The 25,969-nt window shown below is 38.5% G+C and overlaps 1 protein-coding gene across 4 annotated transcripts in view; it reads right to left on the bottom strand.

The window, feature by feature from the left end:
- Positions 1–25,969, bottom strand: part of SLC25A26 (solute carrier family 25 (S-adenosylmethionine carrier), member 26) — a 176,997-nt gene that overhangs the window by 10,194 nt on the left and 140,834 nt on the right. For all 4 annotated transcript variants that reach the window (XR_001006119.1, XM_011980353.1, XM_011980352.1 and 1 more), the window contains 2 exons: positions 24,855–24,899; positions 5,906–5,975 (listed from right to left, as the gene is read on the bottom strand). Coding sequence is in view for 3 of the 4 variants with exons in the window: in XM_011980353.1 (XP_011835743.1) it covers positions 5,906–5,975; positions 24,855–24,899 (115 nt within the window). In the remaining variant the exon portion in view is untranslated. The remainder of the gene's footprint in view (positions 1–5,905; positions 5,976–24,854; positions 24,900–25,969) is intronic.

Below are 25,969 nucleotides of genomic sequence, written 5' to 3'. Positions count from 1 at the left end.
CAGCCTGGACCACCGTTCTTTAAAGTGACTACTTCAAAATGCTTCTATCATTTCTGCTTTGCATATAGCAAAATGGACAGAGTCACATGTAACATTGTGGGGATTTTTGGTATACATGGCTGGATTCTTTGAATTAAAGGAGCAAACCTTTTGTGTTTCACAGGCTCCTGATAGCAGGCTAGTCAGAGTTACTACATTTCTAAGCTCTCCTCTACATCTTCTTAGCCTGAGTCTTGCTTCAGCACGCATTCCACGTTATGGCTTCCTTCCTACCTTCTCTCTCATGTTTGTATTATCTGAATGTCATGACGGCTGAACTGTACACAGATTGGACTTTTTGAAGGACTGTTTCAACATAAACCAAGTTTATGGTGTCAATATTTCAATTAGTGCAGTACAAAGATATATTCTAAATCCCAAGAGGCCCTACGAGAGAGAAATAATAAACCCTAAAAGGTGTTATAAAGATTCAGCCTCCAAGAGCTAGGGGGAAAGAGGCAGGGTTACAAGGGCAACAGGACACACGTATGTGAAGGATACTCCAGAAACAGCACTGCTTTCCTTCTCACTTTTGTGGCTTGTGGACAAGAAACAGCACTACTTTCCTTCTCACTTTTGTGGCTTACAAGAAGGTCATTTGACCTCTTTCTAAATATGATGCTGAAATAAGATTATACCAAGCCTCCTCTGTATGGTAACATTTATTATGACACTGACTTTTTGAACGGTGTACCTATTTATGCTCTCATGGTCCACTTCTGGTTACCCCTGACTGTCACAGGCTTTAGGGGTAAGTACTATCAACTGACAGGAGTACTTGAATCCCCTTTGGTTTACCCATTTCAAATTATGAGTATGTAAAACTCTTTGTCTTAAATTCAGAGGCTGTCTGAAATTCAGAGACTTGCTAAGCTTTGTGTCTTTTAAATTTCTGTGGACTTGGTCTTGAAATCCTACTCTTGTAACCATATATTCTGCCCTGGAAAAGTAAATATACTTTTACTTACACAACAGGATCCATGAACATCCATCCATCCATCCATCCATCCATCCATCCATGCGTCCATCCATCCCTCCCTCCCCCTCTCCCCCAAGAAAGGAAGAAAAGGGAAAAAGACACAAGACACAAAGGCAACAAAAACTTTACGATCTCAAACTTCCTATACCCTGAAATAATGTATTTGGTTTTGTTTCCCTTACCAGCAGCAGGGTCTAGCCTGAAAGAACCCTTCTTTGGATATGGAAAGACCAACGTTTAAATCCCTGCTCTACCAGTTGTCCAGCCTTAGGTAATTACTTATTACCATATGAGCTAGGGACTCCTACTACCCCACGCTACAGGTGGGGAAACTGAGGCTTACGGAGGCTAAAAACTTGGAAGATTTTACTTAGCGCAGAGCTGAGACGGGATCTTAAGTCTGTATTGACTCCGGAACTGGGACTCTCAGCCACTGGTCTCCTAGTGGCCTCAGTTTTCTCATCTGTAAAATGCAGACAGTAGTATGACACAGGAATTAAATGGGCCTACGCAACACGTCTGAAACAGCATCTGGCTCACAGCAGTAATCAAAAAAATAACTCTTTCCTGGGTGGGCAGAGCTAATGAGTGATTTTTCTTCGTATCTCCAGACCAGCACACACACAGCAGGCACTCGAAAACGCTTAATTGGTATCCTGTTCTCTAGTTAAATTTTCTCTAGTGAAATTTTCTAGTTATAAACTGAAAATATATATAGTCCTATTCTCTAGTGAATATACAGTCCTGTTCTCTAGTGAAATTTTCTAGTTATAAACTGAAAATTTCAACTCATCCTCTAAAAGGCAGGGAAAAGTAAAGGTAGGAGCTAATATCTGCAGTGCTTACTTCGTATCTGGCATGCCAGGAATGCACTAGGCACATTGATTATTTGATCTCATTTGCATAGGGTTACTATTCCCATCTTACACCCAACTTACTTGCCCAGGCCACACAGCTGGTGCGGGACCTGGGACTGTCACATGTATCATGACTCCAAAAGTATCACTTGTTCCACTACATAATGACTTTGACATATAAGACAAATTAAAGTTTGTCCAATGGTTAAAACTCACTTTCATATGTGAAAATGTTCACAAACGATCCTAAACCAATTAAAAAGACCTAAAGGTTGATAAGGAACATCTAATAAATTTAGTTACTGCAAATCAAACTTATTTTGGCCATTAGCAAAGGTCTACCACCATTACTTTAGTGTGGATGCCTGCCAATATTCTCTTGGAGATTTAGGTTTCATGAAAGTAATACGAAGAAAAGTTAAGACAGAAACACGTATGCTCCAAATAGGTTCTAACTTTACTACCGAGAGAGAAGCTGTATTTTATGTGTTACTAATAAATCAATTTGCCCGTCTTCAAATATCAAAGATTTCTCTGATTCGCGGATCTCACAATGCTTTTGTAAGGCTGTAAGGAGGACTTGTGAAGATAATAGAATAGAATAATGGTCATAACGGGGAAGGGCTGGGGGCCAGGACTTTCAGTTAAAATGTAGTTATTTTCTGTTTTATTTAAGAGCATTGTAAGCTACTGGTGATAGATACAAGGAACATTCTAACATATGACACAGGAAATAATCATTTGGTACAGCAATTACAGGCTGCTTTTGTGTTCAAAGCATCCGTGAAACAGTCTTCTACGGTCTCCACTGGAGTTAGGTTTCTACTGAATGTTAGGCTAACTGCTGTCGAGGACAGGATTCAGGGGAAACTAAAATTTTATGATAAAATTATATCTATTTCCTTGGGGAACAAATGCAGATTCCCTAACCGCCCCTCCCCGCCATAAAGACAAAGTAGCCACCTTCCTACAGTAAGGCTGGAGCTGTCACCTCTAAGCAACGGCTGACAATGTGGGGGCAGCAGTGGGGAAGTCCCCAGACCCACCCCTGGGCACCCTTGCTGCCGTTCATTTCTCCTCCAGACCCTGCGCTGCTCCTGATTAGTCTGGGAGGGACAAGAGCACCACCACGCCCCTCTTACGTGTGACCTCCAGTGAAGCAGACAGATGTGGAAGACTTCCACATCAACAAGAAGGAAAGTGGTTTTTGTTTGTATTTTAATAGAGATTGTGTCAGGCCTTCTCATTTGTTACCCAAATAATCCCTCACCCTATTCTAGAATTTCTAACCCATGGAGAGACTGCAATCAATCTCCTTCCCCGCCTCTTTCTCCCCCACCCGCTTTTCTCCTAGAGAATGTACAGAGGTGTTTATTATGAGAAACTGATCAAAATATACGAGAGCACCAAATATCACTATAGTAGCAAATGTCATACTTCGGCTGCATTATGGTTTATGTTTAGAAGTTCACTTGAAGCAAGGAAGTTGGCAAAGTCCTTTTTTTCCCCTAGTTTCACCCCTGACCAGAAGCCAAGGGAATTTCTGTGCATGACAAGCCATCAACACCTCCAATCTCGTGGGACATTTTTGGATATTTGTGCCAAGTAGTTTATAAAACAAGCATGAGCAAGAAAGAGTGCCAAGGATGGCACACAGAATGGTTCATCTGCAATGATTTAGCCAATTTAAACTTGGAAAAGCACATGGGGATGAGAAATCTGATTTCTGATTTGAGGGCAAGTTTTATCACTGCCTTTATGGCCATGTAAGGGTAAAGTCTGCAAGTGCAGTGTGTAAGTATTTTAAAGGGACTTCACAAGACATCATTCATTTCTATATTCTGTAAGGCACCATGTTGCAACTCTTACAGAATCTCGCTTTTTCATAAATTGGAATATTTTCAAGTGATGTTTATCCTTCAGAAATGCTTTAAAATAGTAACCCTGTTCCTCTGGATCAACATTTGTACCAAATAAAATTTCAAAACAGTAAGAGATATAAATAAGAAATATATTTATCTTTTGCTAAATATATGTGGATCTACTAACAACGGATTTTTTGCAGGCCTTGGACAAACTCCTTCACTTATCAGAACTTCATCAGAAAAAAAAATAAGATGCTTGTATTGGAGGCATTTTAAAATGTATGAGCTATTAGAGGAGACTGTTCTGTACAATAACTTCATGGATATGACATTCCTTCACTCAATCAAGAAGGTGAATTACTGTGAAAGTAGGGTTTCATTTTCTGGACGTTGGTGGTTCTTACTGAAATAGTAGTAGTGCCCTATATCGACTTGGTTTTGCAGAGTACAGAGTACTAACCATACATTATCTCAAGCCCTGAAGTAATCCCCTAAGGTAGGAATTGTTGCTTCTACATTACAGGTAAGGAAACTGGCACTCAGGGGGGCCCCAAAGTCTCATTCCTGAGTTGGGGACCAAAAAGAGACTTGACAATCTTGTAAGTCACACAGCTCAGCCTGTGCTAGATGTATAGCTGTGGGCACCTCGCTCCCTTTCTCCACACCCCAGCATCACTGGAGCACCGGCTGTGCTGCCACACTCCCCAGGCGAGTCACCTTCACTGAAAGGGCCTGGATGGTAGGATCCTACCACAAAGATAGAGGATGTCTGATAGGAAGTTCCCTTCTCTCCCTCCTTCTGACAATATAAGTCCTTAGCATCTATTACAGAGTATTACTCCAAAAAGGAAACTGTAATTAATGCAAATTTCCTTAATAGTAACAATGTCTCTGCAAGCAAATCTTTGAACTGGGTATTTAAGGAATAGGACCAGAGAATATGTTCTTCTTATTTCAACACATGGAAGTTTTATAGTATTGCTAACTTTAAAAAGTAGCTTTACTTATCCAGGATGACTAAATTTCCATTATGTGCTCACTTTGTCCCCAGGGCCCAGGAGAGTGTCTACAAAAATGCACATCTCTCTTAGGGACTGGGGAATAATGACTCCTGACCTCTGGAAAATGAATCAAGACCACCTATTATTTAACACAGCTAATGACTATGTGTCATGTGGAAACAATCATCATCATAATCAATCTGGATTGGTTTCATGCCTAGAGGCAAAATTCTTATTGTTGATTACCAATTCTACAAGTCAAATGAGTCTATTAATAAAGAGTCCTATAAAATGAATATTTTCTGTTTTCCCAATCACGACAACAACAACAAAAAAACAATGACTATTAAACAAACTGGAAAATAATTATTTTCCAATGAAGTTAACACCCTAAACCTCCCCTACTGGCTTCACATCTCAACTAAAAGTTTCCTTTTCTGGCAAATTTCCATTTTATTTCAACTATAATTCTAATTTAACTTTGTAACAACAAAATACACTTCTCTCTTAGGTTTTTAAATGTGTCACTTACTAAGCTCTTTAAAGCATTTGAGTTCTCATTAAAGCCTCACTGGAAAATTCCTATGACTTAGTGATGGATAACATGATATTGCATATTGTCACCTCGCTCTTGCTTTAATGTCTCGAAAATGCCCAGATGTGTAGATTTCCATACTTCCTACACAGAACAGTTTAGCCTTCAGTAAGTTATGGAGGAGCCTCTGCTCTCCTGACACTACTTAATCTACAGTGCTGTCAAACATGTCACACCAACCGTGAATCATTGCCTTCTGCAGAAATCGCTTAAACCCCCTAAGCACTGCCCAAGGCAGACAGCTGCATGGTAAGCCCTGCACCCACAGCAAGTCTCTTCCCACAGAGGACTTTCTAAATCATCTTTAAGATCATTCCAGGGCCTGAATGAAGGCTTTAATAAAGATAAAAAGAAAAAGAAAAATTTGTCAAAAACAAATTGGTTGTCTTTCAGGCAGACACCTTTTTAGCAGTTTTTTCCCCCCTCTAGGACACGTTCTTTTCTCAACCAGTGGAGCACTCTTCATCTAAACAACCTGGAATTTTTAAAGAATGTTGTTTTTGCACAGTTAATATTTTCACATTTTTCCCCCTCTTAGGTCTTTCCCAGTATAATATAATCCTTTGCACCTGCAAAAGCTCCACAGACTGCTGACTGCCAAGAATCCACCACATGATCCTGCCTCCAGGACCAGAGGGCCTGTGTTTAAGGAGAAAGAAAAATACAAGTTATTAAATATTTGAATTTATCGGAACCTCCTGTGGGTTAGCTCTGGGGATGGGAACTTAAATGAGAAGCTATTTTGGTGGCATTCTTTACTGATGACATAAGTGACTTTCCCAAAGACTTAACTGCATTCTAAAATAAGTCAAAGAAATGAGAGTGACAGCTACAGTAGAGTGCTCAAAGGAAACAATTTTCAGAGTATACATATGTGTGTGTGCGCACACAAAACTTCATCGCCACAACTGAGATAGTGAACTTACTCATGACCCACACGTTTTCTTGTCTCCCTATGTAACCCCTCCTTCCTGTCCTTCCTCACTACCCCCCAATCTGATCTGTCACTTGATTAGTATGCCTTTCCCAGAATATCATTGTAATCACATATTTTTAAAATCCAACTTCTTTTATTCAGAATTATTTTGTGATTCACCCATGTCATGCAGATATCAACAGTTGACTACTTCTTCATTAGTAATATTCCGTTGTATGTATATATCGTGATTTACACGTTTACCTGTTGATGGACATCTGAGATTTTTTCCGTTTGGGGCTATTACAAATAAAGCCACCATGAACATTTGTATACAGGTTTTTATATGTACACATGCTTTCATTTCTCTTGGGGAAATACCTAGCAGTGAAATCGCTAGATCACATGGGAGTTATGTTTAACTTTTTAAGGACTGCCAAACTTGTTTTCCAAAGCAATCGTACCATTTGACATTCTCATGAGTTCCGGTTTCTCCACATCTTCCTAATACTTGTTATCATCACCACTTTAACATTTTAACCATTCTACTAAGTGTGTTGTAGTATTTCTTTCTTTTTATTCTTTTTTTTTTTTTTTTTTTTTTTTTTTGAGACATAGACTCACTCTGTCACCCAGGCTGGAGTGCTGGAGTACAGTGGTACAATCTCAGCTCACTGCAAACTCCAACTCCTGGGTTCATGTGATGCTCCTGCCTCAGCCTCCTGAGTAGCTGGGACTACAGGCGCCCGCCAACATGCCCAGCTAATTTTTGTATTTTTAGTAGAGACAGGGTTTCACCATGTTGCCCAGGCTGGTGTCAAACTCCTGACCTCAAGTGATCCACCCACCTCAGCCTCCCAAAGTGCTGGGATTACAGGTGTGAGCCACTGCGCCTGGCCTTCATTGTGGTTTTAATCTGTATTTCCCTAATGATGCTGAGCTGCTTTTCATGTACTTATTTGCCATCCACAACATACTGTCTTTGGTGAAGTGTCTGTTCAAATGTGTTGCACATTTGTACTGGGTTACCATATCTCAATGATTGAATTTTAAGAGTTCTTTATATATTCTAGACATAGCTCATTTACAGATGTTTTCTTCTAGTCTTGTCTTTTCATTCTTTAAACAGCATCTTTCATCATTCTTTTAACAGCGTCTTTCAAGGAAGTTTTTAATTTTGATGAAGTTCAAATTATCCTTTTACAGATCTTGCTTTTGGTGTCATATCTAAGAAATCTTCGCCTAACTCAAAATCACAAAGATTTTTTGATCCTGTGTTTTCTTCTAGAAATTTTATGCTTTCAGGTTTTACATTTATATCCATCATACAATATGTAGATTGAAGTTATTTGGTTTTCACATGTGGATATTCCGTTGTTCCAGTGACTGGGAAAGATAGTAATTTCTCCAGTGAACTGCCCGCTTGCTTTCGTCAAAAATCAATTGTCCACATCTGTGTGGGTCTATTTCTGAACGCTCTATTCTGTTCTCCTCTATAGGCCTATCTTGATATCAATCCCATACTTTCTTCACTACTGTAACTTTATAATGAATCTTGAAATCAGGTAGTATTTGTAGTATTTGTTTTTCAAGTTCTTTTTTAAAGTTCTTCTACCTATTCTAAGTATTTTGCATTTCCATATGAATTTTGCAATCTGATTATCAATTCCTATGAAATAACCTGCTGAGACTGTGATTGGGATGCACCAAATCCATGGATTATTCTGGAGAGAACCAGCTGTTAATGTTGAGGGGTTTTCTTCTCATAGGCATGACATTCCTCTTCATTTAACTAAGGCCTTCTTTACATTCTCTCCACACTGTCTTATAGTTTTCAGTATACAGGTTTTGCACTGGTTTTGTCAAATTTATTCTTAAGTATTTCACATGTTTTGGTGCTACTGCAAATCATACTTTTTTAAAATTTCAATCTCTGATTGTTCATTGCTAATATGCAGAAACTGATTATCAATACAATTGATTTTTGTACACTGATCTTGTATTCTGCAGCCTTGCTAAAGTTACCAACCTCATAGCTTTTTTTATAGAGCTCATCCAATTTTCAACATAGATGACCATATCATCTGTGAATAAAGAGAGCTGTACTTTTTCCTCTCCAATTAAGGTAACTTTTCTTGTTTATTTTCATTTTTGCCTTACTGAATTGAGTAGGACCTTCAGCATAATAGTATGCATTGCAATAGTGACCACAAATATTAACAAAAAAGACCTCTTGAATATACTAATTTAAATAGTTAGAAAAGTATAATGACTTTCTGAGAGTGGTGTGACATTTTTAGGGATAATCAAATACACAGCAACTAAAAGAAGAACAGCAAAGTTCATTTTAATTTCCTACTCTGAATACTTCCTCACTGACAACTATCTCTGGAAGGTTGTGAAGGTCACTGAGGGGAGGAAGAAGATGCCATGGAAATGAATCATAGGTACTGTTTACTCTGTCAACTTTCACAACTTTTCTTAAGTCAGACAGCTACTATGTTAACTATCTAACAAATTAAATATGTGACAGTGTGTGGTTTGAGGACCAACATTTCCCTCTATCCATACTAACATGAATGATTCTCTGAAAGTATATTAATTCAATTTACTGCACTGAGAGTGCAGCTCTCAAATAGATATTTGTCATCTTACTTGTGAAAACAGATAAGCTAAAAAAGAAAAGATTTATTAGAAACAGGTTTCTAAAGATAATATTGTCATTAAACTGAGTATCTGGTATATTTTCAGAAAATGCTCTAATGTTTGCAAATAAATCTGTATGCTTTAATAGAAAGCATTATTTTCTCCAGAGCTCCTATAAGTATTGCAGAAAGAGTAAGAAACAAGAGAGTGGAATCGCTTTTTCTTTACTTTTAAGGTGGCAAAGGGTGTATTTTATCAGGTTAATGCCAGTTTTAACACCAACACTTACTTCACCAACTTATTAGAAAAGCAATGCAAAATATAAACTAGATTTCTGTTGATGACTAAAGGTCACCTTCAGTTAATCTACTGACAACTTTAAAGGTTCCAAAGAGTAGAAGGCTACTCCAGATAGACTTGAAATACTGGTAACAATGCTGAGTTTATAAGCAAAAGTAAGTAACAACAAGATGTGAATGTGATAAGAAATCAAAAATGTTATGCAAGTCATAAATTCAACAAGTATTTACTAGGTGTCAGGTATTATAGCCAAGGAGAGAAAAAGTAACAGTCCCTAGGTTTAATATTCAAGGAAGGTATGGTGGGGGCAGAAGAGGATTATAAAAGAGAGAAGTGAGGTGACAGAGAAAGCTTCACAGAGGCACCTGTCATAATCTAGGGAGAAAAAAAATTGGTTGCCAGGGGGAAAAAAAGCCACAATCAAAATAGACTCAGATGGCTGAAGACAACATTTTAAAATAGAATCTCCACAGACAAGTGTAACTTTCCACTATCACCTGGCCAGAATAATGAGCTTACAAAAAACACATAAAGAAATAATTTGGTATTTGAAATGGATACTAATAAATACCTTAAAACAAACAAAACATCTCTAGAAGACTCAAAACATGTAAAGCGAGAAACTTCAGTGGCAAACACAAAGCATGACGTAAAGAACAACTGTAACAGCAACCACAATACACACTTCCACAGAAGATACAGAACTTCCCATGTTCCAAGTGTGAAGCGCTTTACATACATCAACTCCTGTAATTCTCTCCACAATCTTCTGACGTATATGTAATTCTTATTATCTTGTCATTTTATAGACAAAACCATTGTGGCTCACGCCTGTAATTCTAGCACTTTGGGAGGCCATGATGGGAAGATCACTTGAGGCCAGGAGTTTGAGATGAGCCTGGTTAACATAGTGAGATCCCATCTCTAAGGAAAAAACTGTTTAAAGATGAGGCTCAAAGATGTTAAGTAACTCAAAGATTAAACAGTGAGTAGGAAAGCTGGGATCTGGATGGGACACTCTGGTGTGGTTTGGATCACATGGGTTTGGATCTATAGGATATTGTTGTCCAGGTAACACACAGATAAGCATTCATGAGACACTTTACTTCCACACACAAATCACAATTTCTACTGGAATGATTAAAATATCCAAGTGAATGAACAAATTATGTAAATGTCTGAAACAACTTGCTTAAATGAGTTTGTAATGATTTTTCTAATTGAGGAACTGTCTGAATACAGAACTTCAGAAATGTAATACTGAGACCAGTGTAAAAAGGTGAGTGTTATTTACAAATTATTCATTTGAGTGCAACCTTAAATTCGTAAAACAACAATCATCAGAACCTGACTGCTAAAAAATACTATACAAAAATTATGAACATATTTTGAAATTACATATTTGCTCATCTATTTGGAGGGACAACAGGATTGTAAAAAACAAAATACTCTAGCTGGAAGACATTACTCACAGGAAGACTACATATTGATTATGACATTCACATAATTTTAGACTGGAATGTGGAATAAAAATGTAGTGTAGGTAACAATATAAATGATTACTATTGACAATATTGGTTGGGATTTACTGACTACCTACAATGCTCTAGGCACTATGCTAAAGATTTTACATGTATAATCTCATTCAATGTTGAGAAGTGTATTATTTTCCACAAAAACAGGTGAGGGGCAAGTGCTAGGAGATTTTAAGTAATGTGCCTGAGGTCACATAGATAGTAAGTGGGAAAACTGAGGCTGGTTCATTCTGCAAATAGCATTACGTTTCCTCACTATCACATGCAGCTCAATTTCTAGTCAAACTACATCATAATACACATGTTACTAAATACTTTGAAGTTAATAAAATGAATTTAAATAATGTAGGTTTATAAAAGTTTTTTTTAAAGAACCTGCCAAAATTTTTTTAAATTTCCATGATTTCTCAACCTAAATAAGTCATTTCATTGCCACAGAGGTCTAATGATCATTTCTGTCAGGGCAGATAAATAATTAGGGGAGGAGGAGAGGGGCACTAAGGGGCCCAAATGTGAAGAAACAGTAATGTAGGCTCAACCCATGGTGGAGGTTGTATACCAAAATAACAATAAGAAATTTAAAAAGCAAGGAGGCACATTTTCCCTGATGTTTGCTTATTTATCCCAATTCAATCTCCCATTTCCTTTTTCTGTTCAAATATAAGTAACTTAAGAGACTGAATCTTGTTCTGTTACCCAGGCTGGAGTGCACTGAAGTGATCACAGCTCACTGCAGCCTCCAACTTCTGCACTCAAGCGATCCTCCCGCCTCAGCCTCCTGAGAAACTGGGACCCTGGGCAAGTGCCACCATGCCCGGCTAATTTATTTTATTTTTTTGAGGCAGCGTCTTGCTATGTTTGCCCAGGGTGGTCTCGAACTCCTGGTCTCAAGTGATCCTCCCACCCCAGCCTCCCAAGTAGCTGGAATTACAGTATAAATAAAATTTTCACATGAATCTATGGTTACATTAATGAGAAATATCAAGTTTAAGTAATGAGAACAGAAGTCAAAAATGTTCTTAGTTTCACTTCAGTAATTTTTCTTAAGTAAAGCTACCTTAATAGAGGCTGATTATAAACCATTTCTAATAGGTTGTATGACACTTTTATTTTGAAATAATTTTAGATTTACAGAAGAGTTACGAAAGTAGGAGCAGTCCACCGAGTGCTGCGGCTCGTGCCTATAATCCCAGCACTTCAGGAGTCTGAGGTGGGAGGATCACTTCAGCCCAGGAGTCTGAGACCAGCCTGAGCAACACAGGGAGACCCTGTCTCTACAAAAAAATGTAAAAATTAGCCAGATGTGGTGGCACATGCCTGAGTCCCAGCTACTAACGAGGCTGAGGTAAGAGGATTGCTTGAGCCTGGGAGGTTGAAGCTGCAGTTATCGGCGATCACATCACTGCACTCTAGTCTGGGCAGCAGAGCAAGACCCTATCTCAAAAAGTAATAATAATATAGTTCCCATATATCCTTCACTCAGCTTCCACAGTATAATTATCAAAGCACAAGACTGAGATTGGTACAATACTATTAACTAAGCTACAGACCCTAGTTGAGTTTCACCATAACAACTATTGCATAAAAGTAAGCAACTTTTAAACATCAGCTTGACTTTTTAAATTAACAATATTTGTATTATTCATTAGGATACTCAGTGATATCACTACAAAAACAATCAGGTTGTAATTTCCCAAGTGATTCTTCACTTAATGCTAAAGGCCTATCAAAGGAAGAAAAGCATGAAGTAGTTTGGCTCCCTGACCCCCACCCCAAGATAATAACTATTAGCACCAGTAGTCATAGGCCAGAAAGCAAACACCAGGCACAATACTATGAAGTGGCTGGGAGTCCAACCCCAGACCAGATGTCTTCTATTTAAAGTACAGCATGAAGAGAAGGCTTTGTTTTTCACTTTTAAAAGACCCACCCAAATAAGCACTATTGTCTTATGAATAACAAATTGAAAATAAGTGTGTTGGCTCCAGTGAACAAAAACTTACAACTTAGGACTTCCTTAGCTGCTCTATTCAAAAGCAGTTATATCGCTTCCAACCTTACAAGATGATGATATTTTACTACATGCTTTTTATGTATGTAGTAAACCCGTTGACAACATGCATTTTATGCATGTAGCAAAATAGGTATGTGCACAGAATCATCTACTCAATTCCAAAATTAGCAACATCAGATGACAAAATTTAAGACAATGGAAAGGAAAATGCTTAGTTTTTTCAAACCTAGGCTTGCTCTGGATATCATCCTCTGGGTAGGTCTCACTGCTGTGAGTTTACCACCAGAAGTTTATAACAGATTACAGACAGCAGACAATGATTTTCGTGTAAATACCTTCCATGCTGTTGTTGATCAAGCTATTGCGTAGCTTTTGCACATATATTTTTAAAAACAAAGCAACAGCTGCCTACCATTTTATCATTCAATCAGATGAACCATCTCTCTGTGAAGTACTCTCATACTACTATGGCTACAAAAGGGATTTCTAAAAGCAAGTTGTGAAACTGAAAACAATATCAAACATAATGGGAACCACAATTCGGCTTTCATTCGGCCACACCGTAGCTCTTGCAATACACACTGGTGGCTAAAAGGCTAAAATAAATTTTTCATATAGCACTACTTTTCATAATTAAAAATGGATATACCTAACAGATAATTAGGAATCCCTTACGGTATACAGGCTGATTTGGGTTATAATGGCAGCTAGACTGAAACTGTTCTGGGATGTGCAAGCAGCATCATTTTTATATGCGTTGATCTGTACTTTGTTTTTGGCAATAATATATGTTGGCTAGTTGAGATATTTAGATATTTGCATTCTAGATAAGTTAGTAAAGATAATAAGAATTTGTAAGAAAATCTTCAACTAATGATTGTGCTGGTAATTACAGGCAAAGACATTGATTATTCTTAAGTAAAAGCAAGATGGACTAAAATGCTCAGTTTGCTTACTACTATTTAGGTTTTAGAATTTATACAGTAATATTTTTGGATATGTGTGGGCCAGATTTTAGATATGTGGGGGATATTTATTCTGACTGGGGATTCTCTGAGCTTTCTATTTGTGGTTCTTATTAGTTGTATTAGTCCATTTTCACACTGCTGATGAAGACATACTCAAGACTGGGCAATGTACAAAAGAAAGAGGTTTAATTGGACTTACAGTTCCACGTGGCTGGGAAACCTCACAATCATGACAGAAGGCAAGGAGGAGCAAGTCACGTCTTACGTGGATGGCGGCAGGCAGAGAGAGAGCTTGTACAGGCAAACTCTTGTTTTTTAAAGCTATCAAATCTTGTGAGACTCATTCACTGTCATGAGAACACAGCAGGAAAGACTTGCCCCTGTAATTCAATCCCCTCCCACTGCATTCCTCTCCAACACATGGGAATTGTGGGAGTTACCATTCAAGATGCGATTTGGGTGGGGACACAGCCAAACCTTATCATTAGTCTTGGGTAGGGTAAAACCCGTTGACAACATCTAAATATATCACTAAGTAATAGTCATGATAAAACAATTTGACTGATGCTCATGACATTGATTATGAGTCACCAAGAAAAGGTGTGATTATTTTTAATAATTTTGCCTGCAAAAGAACACTTGGTTTGCTGTGTTTAAGTATGGGACAATCTTTTTAAAAAGATTTTTTATCAAAAATGGTTAACATAAAAGAGCTGAAGGACTTACACTGACAAGCCCTATTTATTGGAAACAGATATACTCACAAGCCTTTATCCTAAAAAGCACCAGAAAAATGTTTTAAAAGAAAGTAGTCACTTGTTTTTTTCATTGCCCTTTAAAAGCTCTCTCATCTCACCTTTGATTCTAAGGGAGAGGGACGTCATTACCTTCATCTCTGGAGTCCCCACAGGGCCCTGCACAGTTCCTTACATAAAGAAGGCAGGTAAATGTTTGGTACCTACATGAATACCTACCATGTAAGTTGTATTTCACCATTTTACCCTTGCGTAAGGAACAGGAGAAAACATGAATGGGCCAAACATCACAATCCCAAATTTCATTCTTGGTTCAATAAATAACCCTATAAATCAGGAATGGCATTTACTGGACTGGATAAGGCTTTCTGATGAGCTGTGCAAAGATGGTTTCCCAAGTTTATTTAGGCTCACTTGGAATGAAAGCTATGATCAACTGGTAAAGCCTACTGGGGCAAAGCAAGACCTAGAGGCAGCACACGCAGTATCATACCGCATATTTAAACCAGACACACTAAACAAACCTCCGAAATGCTCACAAATAACAAGTAAGCAGGTCTCAAGAAGAAATACAAACAGCTAATACTCTCTTTTCTTCCCCCCATTTGTTAAAGGAGGTTACATGTAAATGTATAAATGAGTCCCTTGAAAATCATACACTGTCAAGGTCTTCTATTTCCAAAGAAATGAGGAATCATTATAGGCATTTTAAGTGCTTCTAAATATATATTTATGTTTGATAATCTGATTAAATTCAAGTGTGGAAAATTCTCTTTTCTCACATTTTGTCTCAGCAAAAAAAAAGTCGATATGACTCATCCCAAGAACCTTTTATCTTGATGGATTCTATTTATCTCATTTCAGTCACAGACTTGCATAAATAAAAGAAAAATACCTAAAAGAAAGAAATGATGAATTCTGGTGTGCTTTTTATTGTTTTCTGACAAACAACCTAGCCCACTACCTCCAGACTATGGCACTCATAAGCCATGGTTAAATCTCACCTTCAGTTTACAAATAAGAGAACCTGCAAGGAATGTGCTGGGTGTTATTAGTTTGGCTCCAGAACCGTAACCACAGCAGGATGCCTGGGCAGCTGGGTACCCAGCTCTAACTGAGGAGCTGGGAGAGGGAGCCTGGGCTCCGGGAGCCACAGCCTTTCCTTCCATCCATCTTCTTGGGCCTTTGAGATACATGATACTCTTCCTGCCCTACCTGGTCTTCTTAGTCATCTGTTTTTTTGTGTGTTTGTTTGTTTAAACCATCTGTATTTATCTTTTCCTTGGCCAAATTATGAAATACAAGCATTTCCTAAACATTTTGTTTACTCACTGAATTTCACCTAAAACCCAAGGAGTTTCATACTTTTCCAATTCTTATACTCCTTATACGGATCTCTCTCAATTGCTCTAGAAACCAGAAAATTTTGCTTCTTACTTTTATAATTTGAATGCAAGGATGCTGGGGAATTCTCATTCTTTTTCTATTAAGTGTCCCATACTTTCTAAGATGCAAATTAAGAATTCAAATTTTCTTATAGTTTTTGAAATGTTAAAAGATGCCTGTTTCATCACATGATTTTGCTAACATTTTAAACAGTACTTGGACTCTGATTTGACTGCTAATCTGGAAGTTTAAAATGTACCTTGTTCTTTTTTTTTTTTTTCTCTGAGACAGGGCTTTGCTCTGTTGCCCAGGCTGGGGTGCAGCGGTGCAATCTTGGTTCACTGCAACCTCTGTCTCCTGGGTTCAAGCAATCCTCCCACCTCAGCCTCCCAAGTAGGCACGCACCACCACGCCCACCCCGCTAATTTTTGTCTTTTTTGTAGAGACAGGTTTTCACTATGTTAGCCAGGCTGGTCTCGAACTCCTGATCACAAGTAATCTGCCCACCTCGGCCTCCCAAAGTGCTGGGATTACAGGCGTGGGCTACTATGCCCAGCTTACAATGTACTTTGTTCGTATTTTCAGGCAGTTTTCTTCCATACTGACATGTTATATTTAATTTTTAATACTAGCTTATTGTGGTAAAAATCGCAGACACATAGACACACAGGCATTTTTTTAGTCTGTCGCCACTCCTTTCAATCTTTGCAATGCTTTTACTGGAGGCTATGTTCCGAGCAAACATGTCTATGAAGACACCAGATTCTCCCAGTCTCATGAAATGGTGTAACTGCAGACCCTGAGCACTGAGCATCTTCTAATTCTTATCTTGTTTATATAACTAAAAGTATGAGAGAAATTTGTTGTGGGCAGGGTGGTGGTAGACATTTTCACTACTATTAAAACAAGAATCAACAAGAAAAAATGCTATTTACTCTTAAACTTGAAAACATAGCTTTTATGTAGTACTGCACGTTTAAAATACTTATAAAACATAAAAGAGATCTAATTATTATATACATTGAACTATCAATATAAGTGAAGTGATAATGCATTGATCCCTGATTTCTGTTACAAAGCTATGATTTCATCTTAGAAAAGCATAAGCATAATGTTGCTGTCTTACAAAACCAAACTGATTTTATTTTCATTTTGCTTTAAATACTGCTTAGCTTAAAGATTACATCTTATCTAGCTACTGCTTTGTAACACCTTGTAGCTGTAAGCAAAATCACTCGGACCTGACAGTATTCTTAACACTTCTCCACACTGCAATATAAACTGATGTCTCACACTAAGAAAATAGAAAAAAAAAATGCATTCTCACAGGAAATTTTATCATATCCTTTCATAATATGCTTACTTTTGACTTAAAGCTTGGTAAGAAAAGATCTGTATGGTTAAAAAGGGAAAACTCTTTTATGGCTATGAATATACCTCTAAAAGAATGTATAAATAAAACAGTTAATCTAGATACAGTTATCCAACTTTGCATTCAACTTGGAAAAGAACGCTACCCTTCAAACAATTAGCAAATAGTTACATAAACACCTGCTGTGTAAAAGACAGAACCATAAAGAATAAACAGAAGACACAGTTCCTTACTCCAGTAAGCACTGTCCTGTGGGGAGTTAAACACAAGCACGCGGAAAATGCGGTTCTGGCTGAACTCATTAACTGTGAACTTATCTGTGCTCTCCGTGGTTGGTCTCTGAGACCTGACTCAGTGAGCAGAGTTTAATCCCTGCCCAAGCTCAGCAGATGCAATGGATGCTTGGGAGAGGTGGTCTAAGAAATATGCTGGCCAGACTTTCCTAAGCTACATGTCACCAAGTTAAGGAATCAATGCAATTTACAGAAATGCCTTCAATGAGTGGACTAAATATGACCTAAACTTTTTATCAACTTTTGAGTATACAAAACTGCAAAAACATGGAAGACATCATGTGTGGTGTGTATAATTACATGTAAAGTGATTAAGAATATCAAATCTGGAGTTAGATCTGAGCCTGAGTTCAAATCCTAGCTGTACCCCTTAGTACTCCCATGGCCTTAGGCAAGGCATTTAAACTCTCCCTCCGTTTTCACATCTACAGAATGAAGACCAGACCAGCACCTACCTCACGGAACTGTCATGAAGATGAACAGGAGAAGATGCGTGGAAAGTGTTACTACAGTGCCTGGCACATTGTAGCTTTGAAAAATGGTGGCTGTTCTTGCTTTTATTATGGCTGTTACCATCACTAAAAAAAATCACCTGCTAACCTGAGTTCCCCGTCTGCCACGCAGCACACAGTAAAAGGTGCTCAGGCTACCAGGTGAAAGACAACCTCCTCCAGCCGTGCTTCCCTGGTTTTAAGGTGGGGATAACAAGGCCCACCTCTTTGGGTTGTGTGTGGTGTGAAGATGACAGTAATGAATTCATCATGCTTAGCCCAGAGCCTGGCACACAGTGTCTGCTCATCACACCACGGATGTAGTGAAGAATCATTCCAATGATGTAAGTGCATAACTAAACAAACTAAGTTATTAAAATACCAGTAAGGAAATAAATAGGTGTTATGATTACAGAGGAGGGAGGAGGGGAAAGTCCTACTTTAGAGAGGGGTAGACAGGGAATGTCTCTCTGAGGTGACATGTGATCTAAAGCCTAAGGAATGGGGAAAGAGGAGACATGAGAGAGGAATGGGGAAGAGGGATGGAGAGAGGCCTAGGGAAAGAGCTGGAATGAATGCTCCATGGGGTCAGTTATTTGTGTCAGTCCTCTTCATCACTGTATCCCCAGACCCTGGAAAATGCCTAGCACATAGTAGACACTCAGTAAAGATATATACACTATTTATATATCTCAAAACATCATGCTGCACACCTTAAATATACAGATATTATTTGTCAGTTTTTAAAAATATGAAAAAATTAAAATTAAAAAATGATCATACACATAAAAATGATGTATAATGAAGGAAGAAAGAATATTTCTAGCAGGGAGATCTACAGATGTAAAGGCCCTGGTGCATCTCAACAACAAACAAACAAACAAACCGAGGGGAGGTGGTAGGCAGCAGCACAGTCAGCGCAGCGTGGCTGGGCACAGCGGGTGAATGGCATGGGGTAAGGCTGAGGCAGACAGAGGCCAGATTACACAGGGCCTTGTTACCCGGAGCTTAAGCTCTGGGTTTATTTTTCTTTTAAAGAGATGCCACTGACAGGTTTTAGCAAGGAATGGTATGGTCTAATTTCTTTCTTTTTCTTACTGTATTTTTTTAAGAGACAGGGTCTCACTCTGTTGTCCAGGTTGTGAGCTCAAGTGAATCTCCCACCTCAACCTCCCACATAGTTGAGACTACAGGTGTGCACCACCACTCCCAGATAATCTTTTTTTTTTTTTTTTAATTTTTGTAGAGATGGAGTCTATGTTGCCCAGGCTGGTCTCAAACTCCTGAGCTCAGGTGATCTTCCAGCCTAAGCCTCTCAAAGGGCTGGGATTACAGGCGTGAGCCACTGGGCCTGACCTAATTCATTTCTTTAAAAGATCACTCTGGCTGCTGTGTGAAGATATTTTGGGAAAGCCTGAGGGAAATGAGGGAGACCATTGGAGAGACCAGTGGAGCAATTCAAACAAGGAGTGTCAGAGGCTTGAACTAGAACAGCGAACTTGTTGATGGCCTAGATGATAAGGGATAAAGGACAGAACTCTGGAATCATTCTTAAGTTTCTATTTGAGCAAGCATAAGACAACTGTGCTATTTACTGAGAAGCGGACAACTAAGAAGGAACAGATTGGGAAGAAGGCAACTGAAAACTGACAGTTCTGTTCTGACCTAGCCACCCAGAAACATCCTGAGTTAGGATGTCAACTAGGCAGCTGGTCATCCGAGGCTGCCACTCAGAGGAAGGGGCTATAAATATGCAAGGTGGTAGAAAGATGGTATCCAAAGCCGAGGGATAAGATAAAATAACAAGCTACAGGTCTTTGTCAGGTAATAAAAACCATGAAATCTATCATGCTTCTCTTCTTGTTGGGCTGCCAGAAAGTTCCAAAGTAAATATCAATCTTCAAGGAAAATTATCTTCTCTAAGACTTTGGATATGATGAACTACTGCTTTTGCTTCCCCATCTCTTTATGGCGTCTTGTCCTCTTTCGTCTAAAATATGCTTTTGTAAGCATAAAGTATAATAAAGAAAAGAAAAACAAAGGAAATGATGTAGCATAGTAACAGGATTTGGGTAGCGAGTATTCTGCACTTTGAGACACATTAAAGGTATCAGCGAGTTGCGTGCTGCTCTGATCGACTCTCAGCTCCTCAAGGGCATTAAGCCATTTCTTACTCATCTTTGCATTCTTGTGAAATGCAACCATGTCCAGCTCAGAGTAGACAGGTACCAGAGGTGCAATGACAGCAGGTATCATTTATTTGTAAATTGAAGGGGTTAAGGCCTTATCCGAACACTGTTAAGATGTTTTAAACACAATATGGTGGGTGATTAAACACGAGTCAGTGACACAGACAAATCTGTGGTAAGGGCAATTCTTCAAGGCCTCGATTAGAAGACTTCAAGCAGGAGATCAAACACTGAACTGAGCTTTGAATGCGGCATCTCTTTTAGATCCTTGGAAGCATACTTCAGAAAGGAGTCAGAGAACAAGGAAGGGGAGAACATACTCAGAGGCAGTAAGGAGGCTATTCTGGCTGGAGGGAAAGAATTTTGTACACACACACACACACACACACACACACACACACACACACACACAGAGTATAGGGTAGAAGCTCAAAAAACCAGCCAAGGACACAGTGTGGAGAACCCTGAATTCCAAGAACTTCACGTTTTAGAGTTTTAGAAAGTTATATGTTCCTGAGAACCTAAGTGTTACTGAAAGAGAAGTTTAAGGAAGATCAGACACATCCAAAATGTAGAATGGATGAGAAAGAAGGGAACCTACCAGGATGTGGGCAAGCGTAAGGCACTAAGAATCAGGTGAAATGTGGCCACAAATTCCCAACAGTCAAGTCAACAAAATTTGTTGAGTAATGTGATATGGAGAAAGAGAAACAAGGGAATCAAATTTTAATCGGAGACTTGAGAATAGGCGGCCAGGAGAATACTGATTAATAGAAACGGGAGACAGCGGGAAGACATGATTTTATAAGAAAGATGATGACTTTTATTTTAGACAGAGTTGAATTTAAGATAACAGTGGCTACCACCTCCAGCCCCTTACTCCCTGCAGTGCCATATGTATGCAATCTGCTAGTCTTTGCTAAGAAAAATTTCCCTGAATGGTATTTCCACATAAACACAAATAAACACAGTGGAGAAATCCTTTCATATAATATAATCTCCTTCTATAACTGCAAACTCAAATTTAAACAGATAAAATTGTAAACACAAAAATAAAAAAGCTCCAAAAATTGTCTACTTCTACAAAAGTATTGTGATTGTACATTCAGATGTTTAAAAAACAGTATTATATGAAAAGATGCTCAACATTATTTAGTCATGAGGGAACTAGAAATTAAAACCCCAACGAGATACCAATTCACAAGTACTAGAATGGCTGGAAAAAAATTTTTAATCTAATAGTAACGAGAAATGACATGGATGTAGAGCAACTAGAACTCTCATACACTGCTGGTAGGAATGCAAACTGGTACAGCCACTTTGGAAAACAGCTTGACAGTTTGTTTCTTAAAAAATTAAACATATACCTTCTGTATGACCCAGGGATGCTACTTCTGGCCTCTTACCCTAGAGAAGTAAAAACCTATGCAAATATTTACAACAGCTTTATTTATAATAATCAAAAACTGGAAAACAAGTCAAATGTGTATAAACTAGTGAATAAATTGTAGCATATCTATACACATATGGAATACTACAAAGTAAAATAAAACAAACTACCAGTACAAGCAACAACATAAAAGAATCTCAAAAATACTACATTAAGCAAAAAAAGCAAAGCATAAGATGGTATAATAGTACCCTGTATCTATTTCTATGATGTTCTGGAAAACAGAAGACTACAGAACAGTGGCTCACAGGGGCTGTGGGCAGAGGAAGGGCACTGACTACAACACGGCATGAGGGAACTTTCTGGGTTGATGGAAATACTCTATTTTGGTTATGGTGGTGGTTATAAACATTTATTGAAACTCATAAAAATGTACATGTATAAAGGGTGAATTTTATCATATGCAAAATATTCCTCAAGAAACCTGACTTGATAGAAAAAAAAATTGCAGCATCTTAACATTTGCTCAAAGAGAATTTTTAAATCACAGCATTGTCATCTATGATTACTCTGAAAAATTCTGGACATTTCTTAACTAGCTAGAATTCTACAAATGTCCTTAATATTGAAAAGAAATAAACACTATGCTTTTTCCTTCTTTAGGCCTCGAAACATTCCTTTGCACAGTTAGGGCATAAGGATGTTAAGAGTGTGCAGAAGCTGTGTGAATGCTGGTTATTGAGACACTAATAAAGTCAGTCTTGTTTGCTGGACAGCTGTTGGCTTCATTGTTCTTTTGTCACACACTAAAAAGGAGAGCTGTTATGCTAATGGAATGTGACCTTCTCATTGGATAGCTGTTACATCATGACCTGAAACACTGCCCGAGAACTCTATTTTCACCACGCACCACATAGGAAACGGTAAAACAAACAAAACAACAAAAGAGCCAAAAAACTATATTAAATGAGCAATACTCCTCCTTAAAATGAGATCACTTATAAGAAATACTTCTCAATACTTAACATCCCATAATTTACTTTGCTAATGACTGTTTTTTCTCAATTTAGTATCATTTAGTATATAACCTCAACAATTTATTTCTAAGTCCAAATAATTTTTATAATACTTCTCAGAAGGCATTTTGTATGAGCACTCCATGACTAGTAAATCTATAAAATTGTGAGAGTAATTTCTTTATTTTTGTATTAGCTAATGCCTACCTAGATTATTTTATAGCCTGGTCATTTATGAACCATCTTCACTAGAACAAGAGCTTTCAAAGTTTCTGGACCATTATCCACAGCGAGAAATACATTTTACATTGCAACCTAGTACAGATACATGTGTGTGTGCATGCATACATAACACTGAGGTCTTACAAAATAAGACTTACTCTTACCATTCAAGATGCCCTCTACTATATTCTTCTTTATTATTGTCTTTAAAATGCTGACAAAGACCCACACAATTCATATCACGGCCCACAGTTTTCAGTATCACTGCACCAGAAGGTGAAACACCAATGCAACGCCTCTGCATGTTTTGAATATAGGCTTTTTAAAATGTGTTTTGTTGTTGTTGTTGTTTTTCAAGTTCCGGGGTATGTGTGCAGGATGTGCATGTTTGTTACACAGGTAAATGTGTCCCATGGTGGTTTGCTGCATGTATCAACCCATCACCTAAGTATTAAGCCCAGCACGCATTAGCTATTTTTCCTGATGCTCTCCTTCTCCCTCCCAGGCCCCTGTCATTGTGTGTTGTTCTTCTCCCTGTGTCCATGTGTTCTCCTTGTTCAGCTCCCACTTACAAGTGAGAAGACACAGTGGTTTTTTTTTTCTGTTTCTGCATTAGTTTGCTGAGGATGATGGCTTCCAGCTCCATCCATGTCCCTGCAAAGGACACGATCTCATTCCTTTTTTATGACTGCATAGTATTCCATGGTGCGTATGTACCACATTTTCTTTATGCAGTCTATCATTGATGGGCATTTGGGTTGATTCCATGTATTTGTTATTATAAATAGTGCTGAAATGAACATACGCATGTATGTATCTTTATCACAGAATGATTTATATTCCTTTGGGTATATACCCAGTAATGGGATTGCTGAGCCAAATGGTATTTCTGGTTCTAGGTCTTTGAGAAATCGTCACACTGTCTTCTACAATGGTTGAACTAATTTACATTCCCACCAACAAAAGTAAAAGTGTTCCCTTTTCTCCCAAGCTTCATCAGCATCTGTTGTTTCTTGACTTTTTAATAATCACCATTGTGACTGGCGTGAGATGGTATCTCACTGTGGTTTTGATTTGCATTTCTCTAATAATCAGTGATGTTGAGCTTTCTCTCACGTATTTGTTGGCTGCATGAAAGTCTTGAGAAGTGTCTGTTCATGTCCTCTGCTCACTTTTTAATGGGATTGTTTTTTTCTTTTAATTCGTTTAAGTTCCTTGTGGACTCTAGATATTAGACCTTTGTCAGATGAATAGGTTGTAAAAATTTCCTCCCGTTCTGTAGACAGTCTGAACGCTCTGACGATAGTTTCTTTCACTGTGCAGAAGCTCTTTAGTTTAATTAGATCCCACTTGTCAATTTTGGCTTTTGTTGCAATTGCTTTTGATGTTTTCCTCATGAAATACTTGCCCATGTCCATGTCCTTAATGGTTAAAACATGTTGTTTTTTATAAATAGCTCACTGACCTTCCCCAAGGTTATCTCACAACTCACCACACTCTGCTCTTTCCCTCTGGAGGCTCCTAGTCCTGGCTGGAGTGAGCAACCAAGATGGAAGGGACAGTCAGAGCCCTGAGACCCTGCTGCTCCCCATCCGAGTGGTCCTTATATAGGGTACTGGGGGAGCTGGTCCTTCTTAGTCTTTAAGTATTCAAGGCTTTGCATTTTTCCTCTCCTATTTACCCTCACTGTTAGTCTTTGACTTCTAAACACACACACACACCCAAAGCAAAATGAAATTTAACAGTGGAGAAAGAATGGCAATATGGAAAAAAGTAAAGCTAAGTTTTTTTTATTATCGATGGATTTCAGTGCCACCTGCTATGCCTATTTCCTAGGAGCACAGCCACCTGAACAAGTTTAAAAGGCTGAAATTGCATGTAAATCACACATAAAATGTATTTTCAACTGCTAATAGGTTTCGGTTGCTGAACTTCTAGTCAACATTATGTTCTACTCTTTCACACTCAAACTATTAGGTATGTTATAATTAGAGATAAATTTTATGTGAAGATTGAGAAACTTACTTTTAAGGACTCCCATAAGGGAAACTGGACCAGAGAAAAAGGAATCTGAAGAGAGAAAAAAAAAAAATCAAATAAATTAGGCAAAAAAGAGCCAAGTTTGCCTGTATGACTATACGAGCCTGTAATTATTACTTCAACTTTACAACAAAGCTAATATCAAACAAATTCACAGTTATAGTAGACATAATGTTTAGAAAAAGAGTTAAAACTGTGGCCTGTGGATTTTCATTTTTTGCTGAGATGAAGTCTCGCTCTGTCACTTAGGCTGACAGATCACCACCCTCGACCTCCCAGGCTCACGAGATTTTTCCACCTCAGCCATCAGAGTAGCTGGGACTACAAGCACACGCCACCACACTCAGCTAATATTTGTATGTTTTCTTTAGAGGTGGGGTTTCACCATGTTTCCCAGGTTGTTCTCAAACTCGTGGGCTCAAGCAATCCACCTGACTTGGCCTCCAAAAGTGCTGGGATTACAGGCATGAGCCACTGAGCCTGGTGATCTTCTAAGTTTTGAGCCCAAGGGACATAAAATGATGTTGTGAAGCCCCTTTGAAATGGAAAGAGAAGCACAACAGTCTGGCTACTGAAATGACAAAATAAATATTTCCCAGCATAATGAAAACACTTTAGGACTTGACATTTCTGTGCTTAAGAGCCAAGGCTGTCTACTCCTTAGCAGGCAAAGTGTTAGGATTTAAAGGAGAAACCCAGACGAGAGAGAAGAAAGGTAAGGTAGGGGGAAAAGTGTTAGGGGAATGAGGAGACAACAGAGAGGAAAGAGGGAGCAGGAAGAGAAGGGGAGAGAGAAAGGAGTGGAAGAAAAGGAAAAAGTGGAGAGAGGAAAAGAGGCAGGTAAAAAAGGAAGCAGGAAAGGGGAACAAAAGCAGGGAGGTAGAGGGTGCGGGGGCAGAAAGGAGGAGCACAGAAGACAGAAAACAGAGGGCAGACAAGGAAAGAAAAGGGAGAAAAGAGGAGGGAGGAGGCTGGAGGGCAAGGGTAGGTGGAGGGAAGAAAGAGGAAGCAGACACAGCTACCTACAAGAGTCAAACTTGAGAAACAGGACTCCAGGAACGGAGCAGCCAGTGTGGGAGTGGGAAGCCCACACCCCTCAA

The sequence above is a fragment of the Mandrillus leucophaeus genome, unplaced genomic scaffold (assembly GCF_000951045.1).
Source record: "Mandrillus leucophaeus isolate KB7577 unplaced genomic scaffold, Mleu.le_1.0 Scaffold210, whole genome shotgun sequence".
NCBI classification, from domain to species: domain Eukaryota; kingdom Metazoa; phylum Chordata; class Mammalia; order Primates; family Cercopithecidae; genus Mandrillus; species Mandrillus leucophaeus.
Note: the sequence above shows the minus strand (reverse complement) of the source record. Positions and strands in the feature narration are given on the sequence as shown.